Source organism: Lagopus muta, chromosome 7 (genome assembly GCF_023343835.1).
Source record: "Lagopus muta isolate bLagMut1 chromosome 7, bLagMut1 primary, whole genome shotgun sequence".
NCBI classification, from domain to species: domain Eukaryota; kingdom Metazoa; phylum Chordata; class Aves; order Galliformes; family Phasianidae; genus Lagopus; species Lagopus muta.
Window position 1 is genome coordinate 324,339 of NC_064439.1, and position 13,018 is coordinate 337,356.

General features: G+C 62.4%; 2 protein-coding genes across 6 annotated transcripts in view; both read right to left on the reverse strand.

Annotated features, from left to right (window-relative positions):
• SMARCD3 (SWI/SNF related, matrix associated, actin dependent regulator of chromatin, subfamily d, member 3) overlaps positions 1-13,018 on the reverse strand; it is a 251,183-nt gene that overhangs the window by 204,084 nt on the left and 34,081 nt on the right. The window lies entirely within an intron of this gene.
• Positions 1-13,018, reverse strand: part of AGAP3 (ArfGAP with GTPase domain, ankyrin repeat and PH domain 3) — a 79,374-nt gene that overhangs the window by 48,199 nt on the left and 18,157 nt on the right. For 4 of the 5 annotated variants that reach the window (XM_048951405.1, XM_048951404.1, XM_048951402.1 and 1 more), the window contains exons 2-7: positions 8,030-8,088; positions 4,878-4,965; positions 4,653-4,738; positions 4,099-4,240; positions 2,432-2,566; positions 638-765 (exon numbers count right to left, since the gene is read on the reverse strand). In XM_048951405.1, the coding sequence (XP_048807362.1) occupies positions 638-765; positions 2,432-2,566; positions 4,099-4,240; positions 4,653-4,738; positions 4,878-4,965; positions 8,030-8,088 (638 nt within the window). Of the gene's footprint in view, positions 1-637; positions 766-2,431; positions 2,567-4,098; positions 4,241-4,652; positions 4,739-4,877; positions 4,966-8,029; positions 8,089-12,378; positions 12,681-13,018 lie in introns of those variants that run through there. The other variant, XM_048951406.1, reaches the window with a different exon arrangement.

Sequence of the window (13,018 nt, forward strand, 5' to 3'; positions counted from 1 at the left end):
GCACTTGCACATGCATTAGGAATTGTAACAAAGCCCCACTGCAGCAAGCAGGCTGCCAAGGGTCTCCTGCACCACCCCCCCGCTATGCCAGCCTGCTCCTCTTTCTGACCTGCTCCATCACCCAGCACAGACACCATGGCAGCTCCTGCCAGGCTGATGCCGTGCCTGAGGAACAGCACCGTGCCCTCCTGAGCTCCCAGAGCACTCCCTTCTCCTCTGCACTACCCCTGGCACTCCAGAGACGTGCTGGAGGAGCCCACCTGTATGCACACAGGCCAGCAGCCCCCTGGTGCCAGGGCAGCAGGACCAGGTGCACTCCTGGCTGCATCACAGAGCCCTGCTCTGCCAGGAGCTCCCTGCACACAGCTCACAGCTGTGCAGCAGCTGCTCCAGGAGCACCACACAACGCCTGCAGACGTACAGCACATGCAATGGCTCGTATGCAGCCTGACACCAGTGTCAGCAACGTTCTGGGCTACGGGCTGATGCTCCAGTGAACAGCTGCTCTGCCTCCCAACAGCTACTCCAGGGCTGTGGTGTGAGTGCAGAGCGAGGCTGAACGGTCTGTGCTGTGCAGTGAAGGAGGGGTGGGGAGGAGCACGTGGGGTTCCTGCCTTCCCCTGTTCCTGTTTCCCACCTGGTTGATGTGAACAGAAGGGATGGAGGCTGCGGAGACAGACGAATGGCTGGGTGAGTTGGGCAGGGACTTGCAGGGACCGATGGAGAGCTGCTGCTTCTTCCTCAGAGCCACCACCTTCTGAGCCACTGGAAGAGCAGAGAAAAGGACAGGGTCAGAGACCTGAAAGCCACTCTGCCCCTCAACAGATCTCTGCAGAGCTTCAGCAAGACCCAAACCCTCCCCCTGCCTGATACCAACTCCTGGGGCTCGAACTGCAGCATCCCAAAGTAACAGAGGAGATTTCTGCAGAGCACCCAAGCTGGCCATCCCCATCACAGTCACCACTGCTGCACAGCTGCAAGGTTTGGTACAGCTCCTTTGCAATGCCACACTAAGCACCCAAAGGCCACCACTCTCTTGGGTCCCATGCAGAGCACTGACTGCGCAGCCACACAGAGCCCATGACCCCCTGGCAGTGGCCACAGGAGACAGGGACAAACTGGGCAGTCTGGGCAGTGCCACCTCCCTTGGCCAGCTCTCCAGATGCTCCAGAAATGAACATCACCTGATGTTCACCTGGAACGAGGTCACAGGATCACAGAAACACCAAGGCTGGAAAAGACCTACAAGATCATCCAGTCCAACCATCACCAATCATCCTCACTAAACCACGTCCCTCAACACAAAGTCCAAACGTCCCTTGAGCACCTCCAGGCTCGGTGACTCCACCACTCCCTGGGCAGCCCATTGCACTGCCTGACCACTCTTTCAGAAAAGTAGTGTTTCCTAATGTCCAGCCCAAACCTCCCCTGGCACAGTTTGAAGCCATTCCCTCTACTGCTACCATCACCAATTCCACCAGAGAGGTCAGTGCATGCACTGCACAGCATGGATATGTGAGCAAACTCAGCAAAATGAGCAGCAACCTCAGGTTGCAGATCTTCCCTTCTCCACTGTGGAACCTTGAAGATCGCTGAACCATAGAATGGTTAGGAGGAACTTCACAGCCCCCACAGCCCCACACCAGGTTGGGCTGCCCAGAGTCCCTCCATGGCACTGGGGCATCGCAGCGGCTCTGGGCAGCGGTGCAAGGCTCTCATTGCCTCTGGGTGAAGAATCTCCCTGCACCATCTGACCCAGACCTCCTCTCTTTTATTTCAATACCCTCCTTGTCCCATCAGTTCTCTGCCAGCCGGCAGTTGGTTGTTATCTGTGGCTTTCTCCCCACGTAGGTATTTAGCCATTGTAATCAAGTTACTCCTCAATCTTCTGTATTTGTGAAATGGTTGAGCTCCTCACAGTGTCTCAGCTACCTTTTCTGACCTTTGATTCATTTCTACAGTTTCTTGATGTTTCTCAAACGTTCATTTCCCTGCACCCTTTTGAAATGCCAGCACCAGAATCCAGCAGGTCTCTCCAGCAGTGTTCCTCCTGCACGCAGACAAGGATCCCTCCCATCTCCCCACTGCTGCTCCCCGCTCTGCGTCCCAGGGACACGGCCTGGAAAAGTTCTCCTCGTGCTGAGACCCCCCTCAGTCCTTGTTCTCACACAGCATCATCACCCTGCACCAGCATCGGTTTGCCTGCACCGTCCCCAGCTGCCACACTCTTTGCAATGCACCCCAGAGTCCCTCTGCCCCTCTTGGCCACTCGCAGACCAGGTCTGTGCCTGCACAGTAACTGCACTGCACATGGCCATGCACTGCCAGCCCCCCGGCAGCACTCCCAGCTGTGCTCAGGACATGCTGAGCCCACGCTCTGGGACAGCACTGCCGCCTGCCTGGCCCCAACACCTCCAAACACTGCAGTTACCATCCTGGAAGACCCTCTCCACGTTCAGCCCATAGGTGGCACAGGTCTCGTAGTACGTGCAGCGCTTCAGGTCGTTGGAGAGCTTCCGTGCCCGAGAGTCATCAATGACACGAGGGTTGGTGGCACTGATGGCATCTGCAAGGCAAGGGAGAGAGGTGAGGAGCAGGCAGCTGTGTCCCTCACACCCACAGCCCCGGGGCACTCCTGGCCTCCTGCTCCTTCACACCGATACTCACCTGCGCACCACATCCTGCCCTACTAATGCCTCGGGTACTGAAGTCCCATCTGCAGAACGTGGATTTGTTCACATTTTCAAACGAACCTTCCTCTACTCTCCTAACCACCCAGACGCTGTACTTCTGAGAAGGGCAGCAAGGAGCGGGAGGTGAAGCTGGGAACACAAAGCTGCCTGGGTGTGTGGAACAGGACAGGGCTCCAGGAACACCCAGCATCATGGATGGGACTGCAGCTGAGGGCAGCTGGAGGATGCGCAGAGACAGCAGGCAGAGCTGGGGGCAAAGGTGTGAGCAGGGCGGCCCTGGGAGCGAGCACAGCCCCCTCTGCATGGGGATGACGGTGCTTCCACGGGCTGGAAGTGACTCATGTGTGCCATGGCAGCTGGAACCACCGTGCACTCATCTGTGAGACTGCCTCAATGGCAGAGCTGAGTGGATCTGTCATCATTTCAGCTCTTAGGGCCATACAGACATGATGCTCAGTTAATGGGGAAAGCTGGCTCTGAGGATGCGCTCACAGCTGACAGCACTAACAAGAGGCTGTTTGCACCACCAGCCCAGGGCCACACTGAGATCCCTGAATCCTAAACCAATTCCACAATCTTTAAATATCAGAATTTTTACAACTTTGTCCTGGACTTAGCCTGGGGCACAGAGCACACAAACTGAGACCTCCTGCTCCACAAGCTCTCGGTGGCAAACTGCTCGCTCTGCTCAGGAGCTGGGTCCAACCAAGGCTTTCTTCCTATTCCCCATCCCCTGCTCTTGCTCTCTGCTGGCACCTTGCACCCACAGATCGTGTGCAGGGTCCCTTCTGCCCATGCCCTGTGCCTGTACGTAGCAGGACTCTCCGCATGGAAACGCACAGCTCAGACACCTGCAGCGATTCCTTCACTGCTCCCCTTTCTGCCCTTGTTGCTCCCCTCCCTGCTTCCCAGATGCTGCACTTTGGCTGTTGGAAGCCTGCTGCCCCAACACGCCGGGGGAGCCAGAATCCAACTGCAGGGCCCCAGCCCTGCCCAGGCAGCAGGAGGGGGGCAGCTCTGCACACTGCTGCTCCTCCCCACGCCCAGGCTGGGCTGGCAGCACTCGGGGGTGGCAGAGCCCCACCGCTCAGCCCGTGGGAGCTGGCAGCTCCGTGCCACCCCTCAAACCTTTCCTGCTGCAACTTGCCCCAGCAGCACAGATGGCAGAGCATCAGCACCAAACCCTCAGGCATCGGCCTGATGCTCAGCCACTGCAGGCAGGAGCTGGGAAGGCAGCGCAAAGGCAGCGTTATGAGGTGGAGAACAGAAGCAGCACTGTGCAAAGAAGTTGGGAGGGCTTGAGGAAGAATTATGGAGCTCCTCCAAAGCCCCTAACCCAAGCCTCTCCTAATAACTGCCTCAATGCAGCTTACAGCCCAAAGCAGGGAGAGCCCCCAGCACTCACCCTGTGTGCCCACCAGTACCATCGGCACCTCCGCCGTGTTCCGGTAGCTGCACAGCCGCAGGTAGTAGTTGTACACTGTCTGGAAGCTGATCTCGTCCTCCAGGCTGAAGACAAACACCACGGCATCAACCCAGGCAGCGAACTGAGGGTGGGAGACACAGCAACAGTCACAGATCATCACCGACCACCAGCACCACACACACAGCCCTGCACTCACACAGCCCTGCACTCACACACAGCCCTGCACTCACTCACACAGCCCTGCACTCACACACAGCCCTGCACTCACACACACACAGCCCTGCACTCACTCACACACAGCCCTGCACTCACACACACAGCCCTGCACTCACACACACAGCCCTGCACTCACACACACAGCCCTGCACTCACTCACACACACAGCCCTGCACTCACACACAGCCCTGCACTCACTCACACACAGCCCTGCACTCACACACAGCCCTGCACTCACACACACACTGCACAGTCACTTCCCCCTGTGTTTCCCTGGGATTTTCCATCCTCTGGCCCAGCAGTGCAACATTTCCTACCTGGAGCTCGGGGGGGCCCCCCTCATCACGAATGAGCAGCAGGTAGCTCTGACCATCCACCACAATCTCCTTCTTAAATCGGCCGCCTGGGGGAGAGAGCGCAGTGGTGAGAATGGCAGAGCAGGCAGTGGGGTCCTGAGACAGCGGGGGAGGCAAAGGGGGATGGGGGCTGCCTTTGGGGCCGGGGGAGCGAATGCCCCAAGCACTGCAGCAGCTGCACCTCACCCTCTGGAGATTCCTCCTGCACGTAGGTGCCGGTCAGGTAGCGGTGCACCAGGGCCGACTTGCCGCTGGACAGGTTCCCCACGATGCCCTGGGAGAGAAACGCATGTCAGCAGCTGCCATTCAGCACACCACGAGGTGACCCAGCGCGCTGCCGCAGCCCCCGTCCCCCATCCCCACACTGCAATCAACCGGCAGCGGAAGGGAACTCATCTCCCAGCCCACGCATCCCAAACCATCAGCACTGGAGCTCTTGGAACTCAGGCTGACCCCTGAGCTGGGAAGTGAGCAGAGCTTTGGGCTGAAGCCCATCGGGCTCAGTCTGGGCCACACTGCAGATCTCCTGCAAAAGGAGCACAGCTGCCCCGGGCTGTGCCAGCAGGATGGCCGTGCCTCTTCCTAAGCCAGCACCTTCCCAGCAGATTGAAAATGCCCAGGGCCTACGAGCCTGCATGCGGGCCATCTGAGCAGAGAGCAATGCTGGGTGAAGTATCCCCATGGCATCCAGCCCGGCTGCACAGCCTGACTGCATCCACAGCGCCCTTGGGGACAACTCCTGCCAGGGCACGGCAGTGGGGGTGCCCAGAGGAACAGCTCTGACATTCCGGCACTGCCTGGTGCAGCCTGGGGCTCTTCCACCACTGCCAGCTTCCTCTTGGCTTCACCACACATAAGGCTCCAGCTGTGCTGCCCTCAGCTCCTCCTCCACATGAATGTTCTGCAGGCATCCTCACTCCCTGTCCCCACTGCTGGCTGCCACGGCAGTGCAGCTCCATCAAGACCTCAGATCTGCAGCAGAGCCACGATATCCTCATGCAGGGACAGCTGCAATCCTGAGCACCCCACACCTCTGCACACTGCATCACAGCAAACACACAGCAGTTCTGGAGCACTTGGGATGCTGCCCTGACCCAGGGCATGGTGACCTCACACCCCGCTGCACGTCGCAGGGCTCCCAGCAGGCACACAGCTTCACAAAGGCGCCGTGCAGCCACACACACGAGACCCAAAAGCAAAATCCACGCTCTGTGAGCTGGCTGCAGGTGTGTGGGCTGCAGCAGGAGCACTGCGTGCCATAAAGGGACCCTGATGAGCCGACGATCGGTGCTCACAGAGCTGGGGAAGGTCTGCACTGACAACCAGGATCAGAAGGTCAGGGACAGAGCAGAGCTTCGTGTGAGCCTCTCCCCCCACCTGCACTGCACTGCTGCCATCACGGGGCTCCACTGCTGCTCTCCCACACAGTGCTCGTGGCACAGCCTGCCCATGGGGTGCACACTGCTGCACAGCTGTGGCATTGCTGCGCCGTGAGACCCAGCCGTGCCACGCTCAGTGCCTGCTGAGCACACTGCTGATGGACAGAGGGCTGGGAGCGAGGCTGGAGGAGCTCCTGGCAGCTCAGGGTGTTTGGTGACGCCTGTGCTGACTGTGGGATGGCAGCACGAGGGGCAGAGTTGTGCACATTTGTGGCAGCTCGGGCTGCTGGCTCCAAGACCTGCCTGCCTGCAGGGCTCTGGGGAGAGAAACGGACCCTGTGAGCGATGGGGCGGCCGTACATCAGGGCGGGTGGCAGAGGAGCAAAAATCCAGAGCCCAGGGAGGAAGGGAGGCACCGCACTGCAGTGCCAGAGCAGCACTGGACCCACACTGACTGCTGCCTCCAGACAGCAGCAGCTCTGTGGGCAGACAGCTTCCCTTTGTGGAATCACAGAATCATTCAGGTTGGAGAAGACCTCCGAGATTCCCAACCCCATCCCTCCACGTCCCCAAGCACATCTCCACGGTCCTTGAAAACCTCCAGCAATGGTGACCCCCAACCCTGTGCAGTTGTGCCAGTGCCCGACTGCTCTTTGGAGAAGAACTGCTCCTAAAACCCAACCTGCACCTCCTCTGGCACAACGTGCAGCCAGCCCTTCCCATCTGATCACTTTGATGCTTTCCTTCCCTCAGGACAGGCCTGCAAAGGGTCCCCCCACCACCACAGACTGCAGGCAGGCAGAAAGGGACACAGCTCAGTACCAGCCTGAGCGCCTTTGGGAAGCACCACAGCGTCCAGACGGAACCCCAGGGGTGATGGCAGACAAGGCAAAAGGCCGTGCTGCTCTGGGGAGAGCTGAAGGCCTCAGGTTTGTTCAGCCTGCAGCGCTGCACGCTGTTACCACATCAGAATACACAGAATAGCTGCAGGAGCATCTTTGGACAGACACGTGTTTTACAAGGGAAACTAACAAGTGAATATTCAGAGTTTGCTTTCATTAATACTTAACTGCAGATAAAAACTGTGGCAGCACTGTGCTGGTGTGACCTGCCAAAACATCCCTTGCTTTTCAGAGTAAGACCGAAAAGCATTTAATCTTAAAAGGGCTGAAAGGAGACGTGCCAACAGTTCTCAAAGGGAGTTACACTGAAGGCTGCTGTCGAGCACAAGAAGAGCGAAGCTCTGAACGGATTGTAGGGTCCTGGGAAAGCTGGGAGCACGCGGTGCTCTGCACAGCTGGCCCTGTCCCACCACAGCCATCCTGCACCTCCCCCCCAGGCACTTCTCTGGGCCCTGGTGCCCATCAGCCAGTGCAGCCCAAGCAGCCACCACCCGTCCCCCAGCACTGGTGACAGTGGCAGCTCACAGGATCCAGCAAGGACACGTGGTGGAAACATCTCCAGCCTCGGAGGGCTGCACCCTGAGAGCAGATCCCTGCTGCAGACGGCCCATAGGAACATGGGGTGAGGTGGGCACGAGGGGGGACTCCACTGCCAGAGCCCACGCGCCTCCTGGTGTCTGCCCTGCAGGCAGGCAGTGACAGCTCTGCAGGATGCACTGCAAACCAACAGCCAGATGCTCTCTGCTGAACACAGAGCACAGTGCTGGAGGTGAGGTCTCACTCCACAGCACCCTTAGGGCAGGGACACCGCAGGGTGGCCACAGGGACATGGGAGCACCAGAGAGGTGCTCAGCTCTGCTCCCACGTGCTCTCCCATACCAGCACCCACTCCTGCACAGCGTGGTCCCCCCAGGGAAACCCCCCCAGCACAGCAGCAGCCCCATTCCCTCTGTGCTCCGTGGGGCTGGAGCCCTGTGCGCACTCACTGCGCCTCAGGAGGACGCAGGGGCCGTTTGGGGACGTGGAGCAGCATTGGAGGGCTGATGTGAATACTCACCACCTTCAGCTCAGGCACCGAGCGGCTCAGGGTCCATTCCTGGCTGTTCACAAAGGAATCTGCAGAGCAGAGAGCAGAAGGGATCAGGACAGGAGCCTCGCTCTGTGCCACTCTCCCACCCTCCTGCCCAGCCCCGCGGCAGCACAGCCTCCAGCCCCAGCCTGCACGCTGCCTGCACTGCACGCACGGAGCTGCAAACGTGCTGCAAGCTGCAGTGCACAGAGCTGAGTCCCTCCAGTCCATCAGTGCTTCTCCCAGCACCACTCCTCCCACAGTTTCTGTCCCGCTGAGCTCCCTGCTGGATCACTGCAACACATGAAGCACCACCACCATCTTCCTCTTCACCATATCCCCTCCATCCCATGCAGATGAAGGAAGCACGCCCTGCACTGCTGCACTACATGTAGAGTTTCCTTAAACTGTGGCAGAACTGGTGAAAATGGTGAGGTTTTGCAGGGGCTGTGAGTGGAGCACAGGTGAGATGCGCTGAGCTGGCTGCCGTGCAATAGAGCTGGGGGGGAAGGCTGCTCAGACTGAGAGCAAAGCTCATCCATGCTGGCAGCCCGCCCTGCTGTGCTGACACCGCACTGTAACCAGGCTCAGGAGTTTGTCAGCAACAGATTTTGACCGTGTTGTGCTGAGATCCAGCCTGCACCCCTCTTCATGCCCACCAGCACCCATGGGGTGAGCTCTGCAGCCAGCCCCAGCCTGCAGGCAGCCATCAGCCCCAGCACTCACACCACGTGCCTGCAGCCCCAGCAGCCTGCACACCTCCTGAGCCGCCTCTGCTTTGTTTATTGCACACACTTGTGCCTTTTCCTAAAACCACATCAAATCTCCCTCTTCAGTGATGAGTTTCAGGAGTGCAAACACCGCCTTAAATCCCAGCTCCTGCAGCCTCCACGCAGAGCCTGGGGGCTTTCATTGCGCCCTGCAAGCTGCACAGCCTCAGCACCAGGCGGTGTCAGCACCAGGACCCCACTGCACCGTGAGCCCCACAGACACCTCCAGAGCTCCCTGCAGAGCAAAAGGAGGACAGATGCCTCCATCCACACACCATACTGGCTGTGCACCAGCAGCACGAGGCTCTCATTTTCCCCTGCCATTCACTCCCCATCAGCACAGGGAGCTCCATGCAGCGCGGTGCAGAAGGCCCGCCTGCCTCCTGCTTTGGGAGCACTGCCGGGTGCGTTTGGTCTCCACAGACACAAATAATCATTAACCAGCACATCAACCGAGCCGCTGCGGCACACCTGGGACGCTCGGACATCCCCACCAGCCCTGCAGCCAGGTCAGAGGCCGAACAAACAGCCCACAGACCACGTTCCAAAGTCCCCAGCCGACAGCAGGGCACGGTGCCCATCACAGCCACCCCTTTGGCACAGGGTGGGGAGAGCTCAGCCCTGCAGCACGGAGCTCTCTGCATCTCAGGAACCAAAGTGAGCAGCGCCGGCAGCCATCAGAGCACCCAGAGCCGCGTCCTCTGCAGGGCTCAGCTCAGCACCGAGAGGCTGGGAGCCGAGGCTGCCGGCAGCGCAGCGCAAGCACTGACTCCCACCCTCACTGCTCAGCACTCAGCAGCAGCGGGGCAGCCTGCCCTGCTTTCACAGGGTGAGCACCCAGCCCCAACCCGGGCAGCGTCCCACTGCAGACCGAAGGACACACAGCATTGTGAGCTCTGCCCGCGCGCTGCAGCAGCCCTGCAGGCCGTGCCCAGGAGCACAAAGCGCTGCCTCCCAGCGCCCCGCCAGGCGCTCACCTCACCGGCAAAACCTGCTCCAGGTGGGTCAGACTCAGCGCCAGCTGAGGGCAGGGCAGGCCGGCAAAGGCGCCACCCTCGGAAGCGCTCCCTTGCTCCCTTCCTACAGAGCGCAGGCTGCAGGCAGCCGCCCCGTGCCTGCGGTGTGCGCCCCCTCCAGACGAGCACCCAGACCCCCGGTGCCAGCTGCAGCTCTCAGAAGCACGGGCTGCCGCTGCGCTCAGCGCTGGAGGCGCAGCCCGGCCCCAGCCCCGCTCCCCCAGCGATCGCAGGCAGGTGCTGACACGAGGTGATGCCTATCACTGCCTGCTCCGCTCGCTATGCAAACTTCCCTTGAATACACGAGCACCGTCCTCCTCTGCAGGCAGCCTTCCCTCACCTACCCTACGTTCCTCTGTGGCCGTGCACCCAGCAGGACAGCAGGGCATCACCTCCGACCTCGAGGCACCCTGCAGGAAGCAGAGCTTTTTGGAAGGCCAGCAGGGAAATGCTCAGCCCGTGCTTGCCGTTTGCAGGCTGTGTCTGCAGGGATGCACATGGACACACAGCTCCCAGCCCTCAGCGCGGCTCTGTGCGCTGGCCCAGCAGGCTGCACGTGGGCTGACACAGAACCAGCTCCAAGGGCCCCTGTCCTTGCTGGGCCTCCACGGTGCCACACACAGATGAGCTCCAAGCTTTTTCAGGTATCAAATCCTGCATTCCCCGACCACCCCTTCCTGTGCCTGGAGCAGGCCAAAGCCCCAAGCCAGCAGGAGCAAGCATGGTGCAGAGATCTGAGCAGGTCACGGGGGACAGCACCGTTCTCCCTTTAGGTGGCCTTTGGGGTGCTCACGATGCATGCTGTGCTGGATGGGTCTCTGCTGTAACCAAAATGCTCCTGGGACTGGAGAAGCTGCACTGCTTGGAGCTCTGCCTGCAATACCCAGCGTCTCCAAGGAGCTGATAACCACAGCTGCAGCTGCACCCCCAGGGGGGCACATTGGGGCGGCTGAGCAGCTCTCCTAGGGCTGAGGTGGGCAGCACAGCACACAGCAGTCGAGGTCTGGAAGTGCTGAGCATGCGTTAGGAGCAGCACCGGCCTGCAGAAGGACAGGGCAGAGATCCCCGAGCCGTGCACCCAGGCAGCCGAGCAGGAGCGGGGCTGCAGTGCTCCACATCTGACTGACAGCTCTCAGGGCCCATGGAAACAGCTCAGTGCAGAGATGGGACACGTCCAGCAGGACGAGGACGTCAGCTCTGCCCTGCAGCCCCACGGCTCTGCAGCCTCACTGCTGCTCCTCTGCATCTCAGTGACCCAGGAGCACATCCCGAGCAGGCAAAGCAGGCAGCAAACAGCAAAGCAGGAACTCCGAGCAAGCACCAAACCCAAGCACAACCTGTGCAGCCCCAGCTGCGCCACAGCAAGCGGAGGTCCCACAGCCAGCCCACGCTGCGGTGCTGAGGCAGCACGGCGCCCGCCCGGCGAGGACACCGACGTGGGGACACAACCCCAGCTGCACCCCTGGGAACGTGGCAGTCAGGCTGGTGGCTGCGGGCGCAGCTCCTGCCGGGAGTCACCAGCAAGCAGCAACAGATCCCTGCTGCACCTCCCAGCCCGGGTACACCCACATTCCGCAGCCATGAGTGCGGCCTCCGCTCGCCTGGGAACCTCCTGCCACGGGGGCAGCGTGAGGCTGGGGGCACCGACGCAGGGAGCACAGCCCTGCCACCCCGCAGCGCCCCGAGGCCACACGGACAGCCCTGGAAGGCACCGCGAGCCCCGGGGACCCGGGGATGAACGCGTGGAGCTCCCCGCGCTGCAGCGGGGCTGTTCCCACGCTGAATCCGACCCTAACGGAGAGCACCTGGGCGCAGAGTCGCCCTGGAGCCGCTACCACAGCGTCAGCTCCAGGGACCCAACGACGGAGCCCCGCGCGGCTCACGGGCGCCTGGAGGCGCTGCCCAAAGCCCAACCCCCACCGCTGCTCCATCCGCAGCGTTCAATGCCTTAAAAAGCCCACGGGCGCCGCGCGCTCCTCCCAGCTCCGCGCCTGCCGCTGTGGGGCCACGCGGGGGAACGGGATGGGGAACAGCGCTGGGAAATGGGGCCTGGGGAGGGAGTGCGGGCAGCCCAGCTCCACGGAGCCTCTGCCGACCCGGGCAGCCCCGGCACCACGCAGCCCCCGGCAGCACGGCCCGGAGAGCTCCATCGGAGCATCAACTCCCGAGCCCACCACGTGTTCGCGCCCCATCGCGGGCCCCGGTCCACCCTGCTGCACCCTCCGCACCCCACAGACCGCCCCGCGCCCCAGACGCAGCCGTCAGGGACCTCACGCGGCGTTCCTCAGCCGTCGCGTCCTTCGGCCCCGTCCGGGAGCGATGCCCCTCTGCCCTCCCACGAGCGGGATGCGTTCCGGTTCCCTGCGCTGCCCCGACAGCCCGCACGAAGCTCTCCTCCCCCGCCCCGCCGGCTCCGAGCCGCCTCCCCCGGGCACCGCACACGGGGGCTCCTCGGGCCGCCCCCCCCGAGCAGGGCGGCGGACGCGGTGACGGCGGCAGCCCCGCGATGCCGAACGGCGCCCGACCGGACCCGGTGCTCCGCCGCACTCACCCAGCGCTCGCAGAGGGCCGCCGCCCAGCAGGACGGGGTCGTTGCCGCCGAGGGGCTCCTTGGGGCCGGCACCGCGCTCCCCGCCGTCGGAAGCGGCTGGTGAGCAGCTTCCAGAGCCCGCCGGGCGGCCCGGGCTCGGCCCGCAGCGCGGCGCGTCCCAGCTCCGGGTATAGCAGATCCCGCTTGCTGGGACAGGCGTGCAGCGATCCGGCGTCGCCCTCGCTTTTGGTGCGGAGGCGCGCGGGGCGCAGCCCGCCCGACTCGGAGCGCCGCAGCTCGTGGCCCCGGCGCAGGCGGAAGCTGAAGCTCTTGCGGAGGGCGCTCAGGTGCCGCCGCGGGCCGGGACCGCTGCGGCCGAAGAGGTTCCAGCGGCGGCTGCCCCAAAGGGACCCTCCGCGGGGAAAGCCGGGGCTGTCGGCGGGCAGCGGGCGGGCGGCGGGCGGGAAGGACGCGCTGCCTGGCCGCACTCGCTGCGCCCCGCCGCCGCCGGGCTCCCCGCAGTCCCCCTCGTCGCGGCGGCGCGGTCGGAAGAAGTCCAGCAGGCCACCCCGGGAGCGCGGCGCGGAGCCCAGCAGCGCCCCGACCCCCGGCCCGCCGCCCGGCGCGCAGAAGCTCTTGGGCCGGCGCCGCTGCTGCTGGG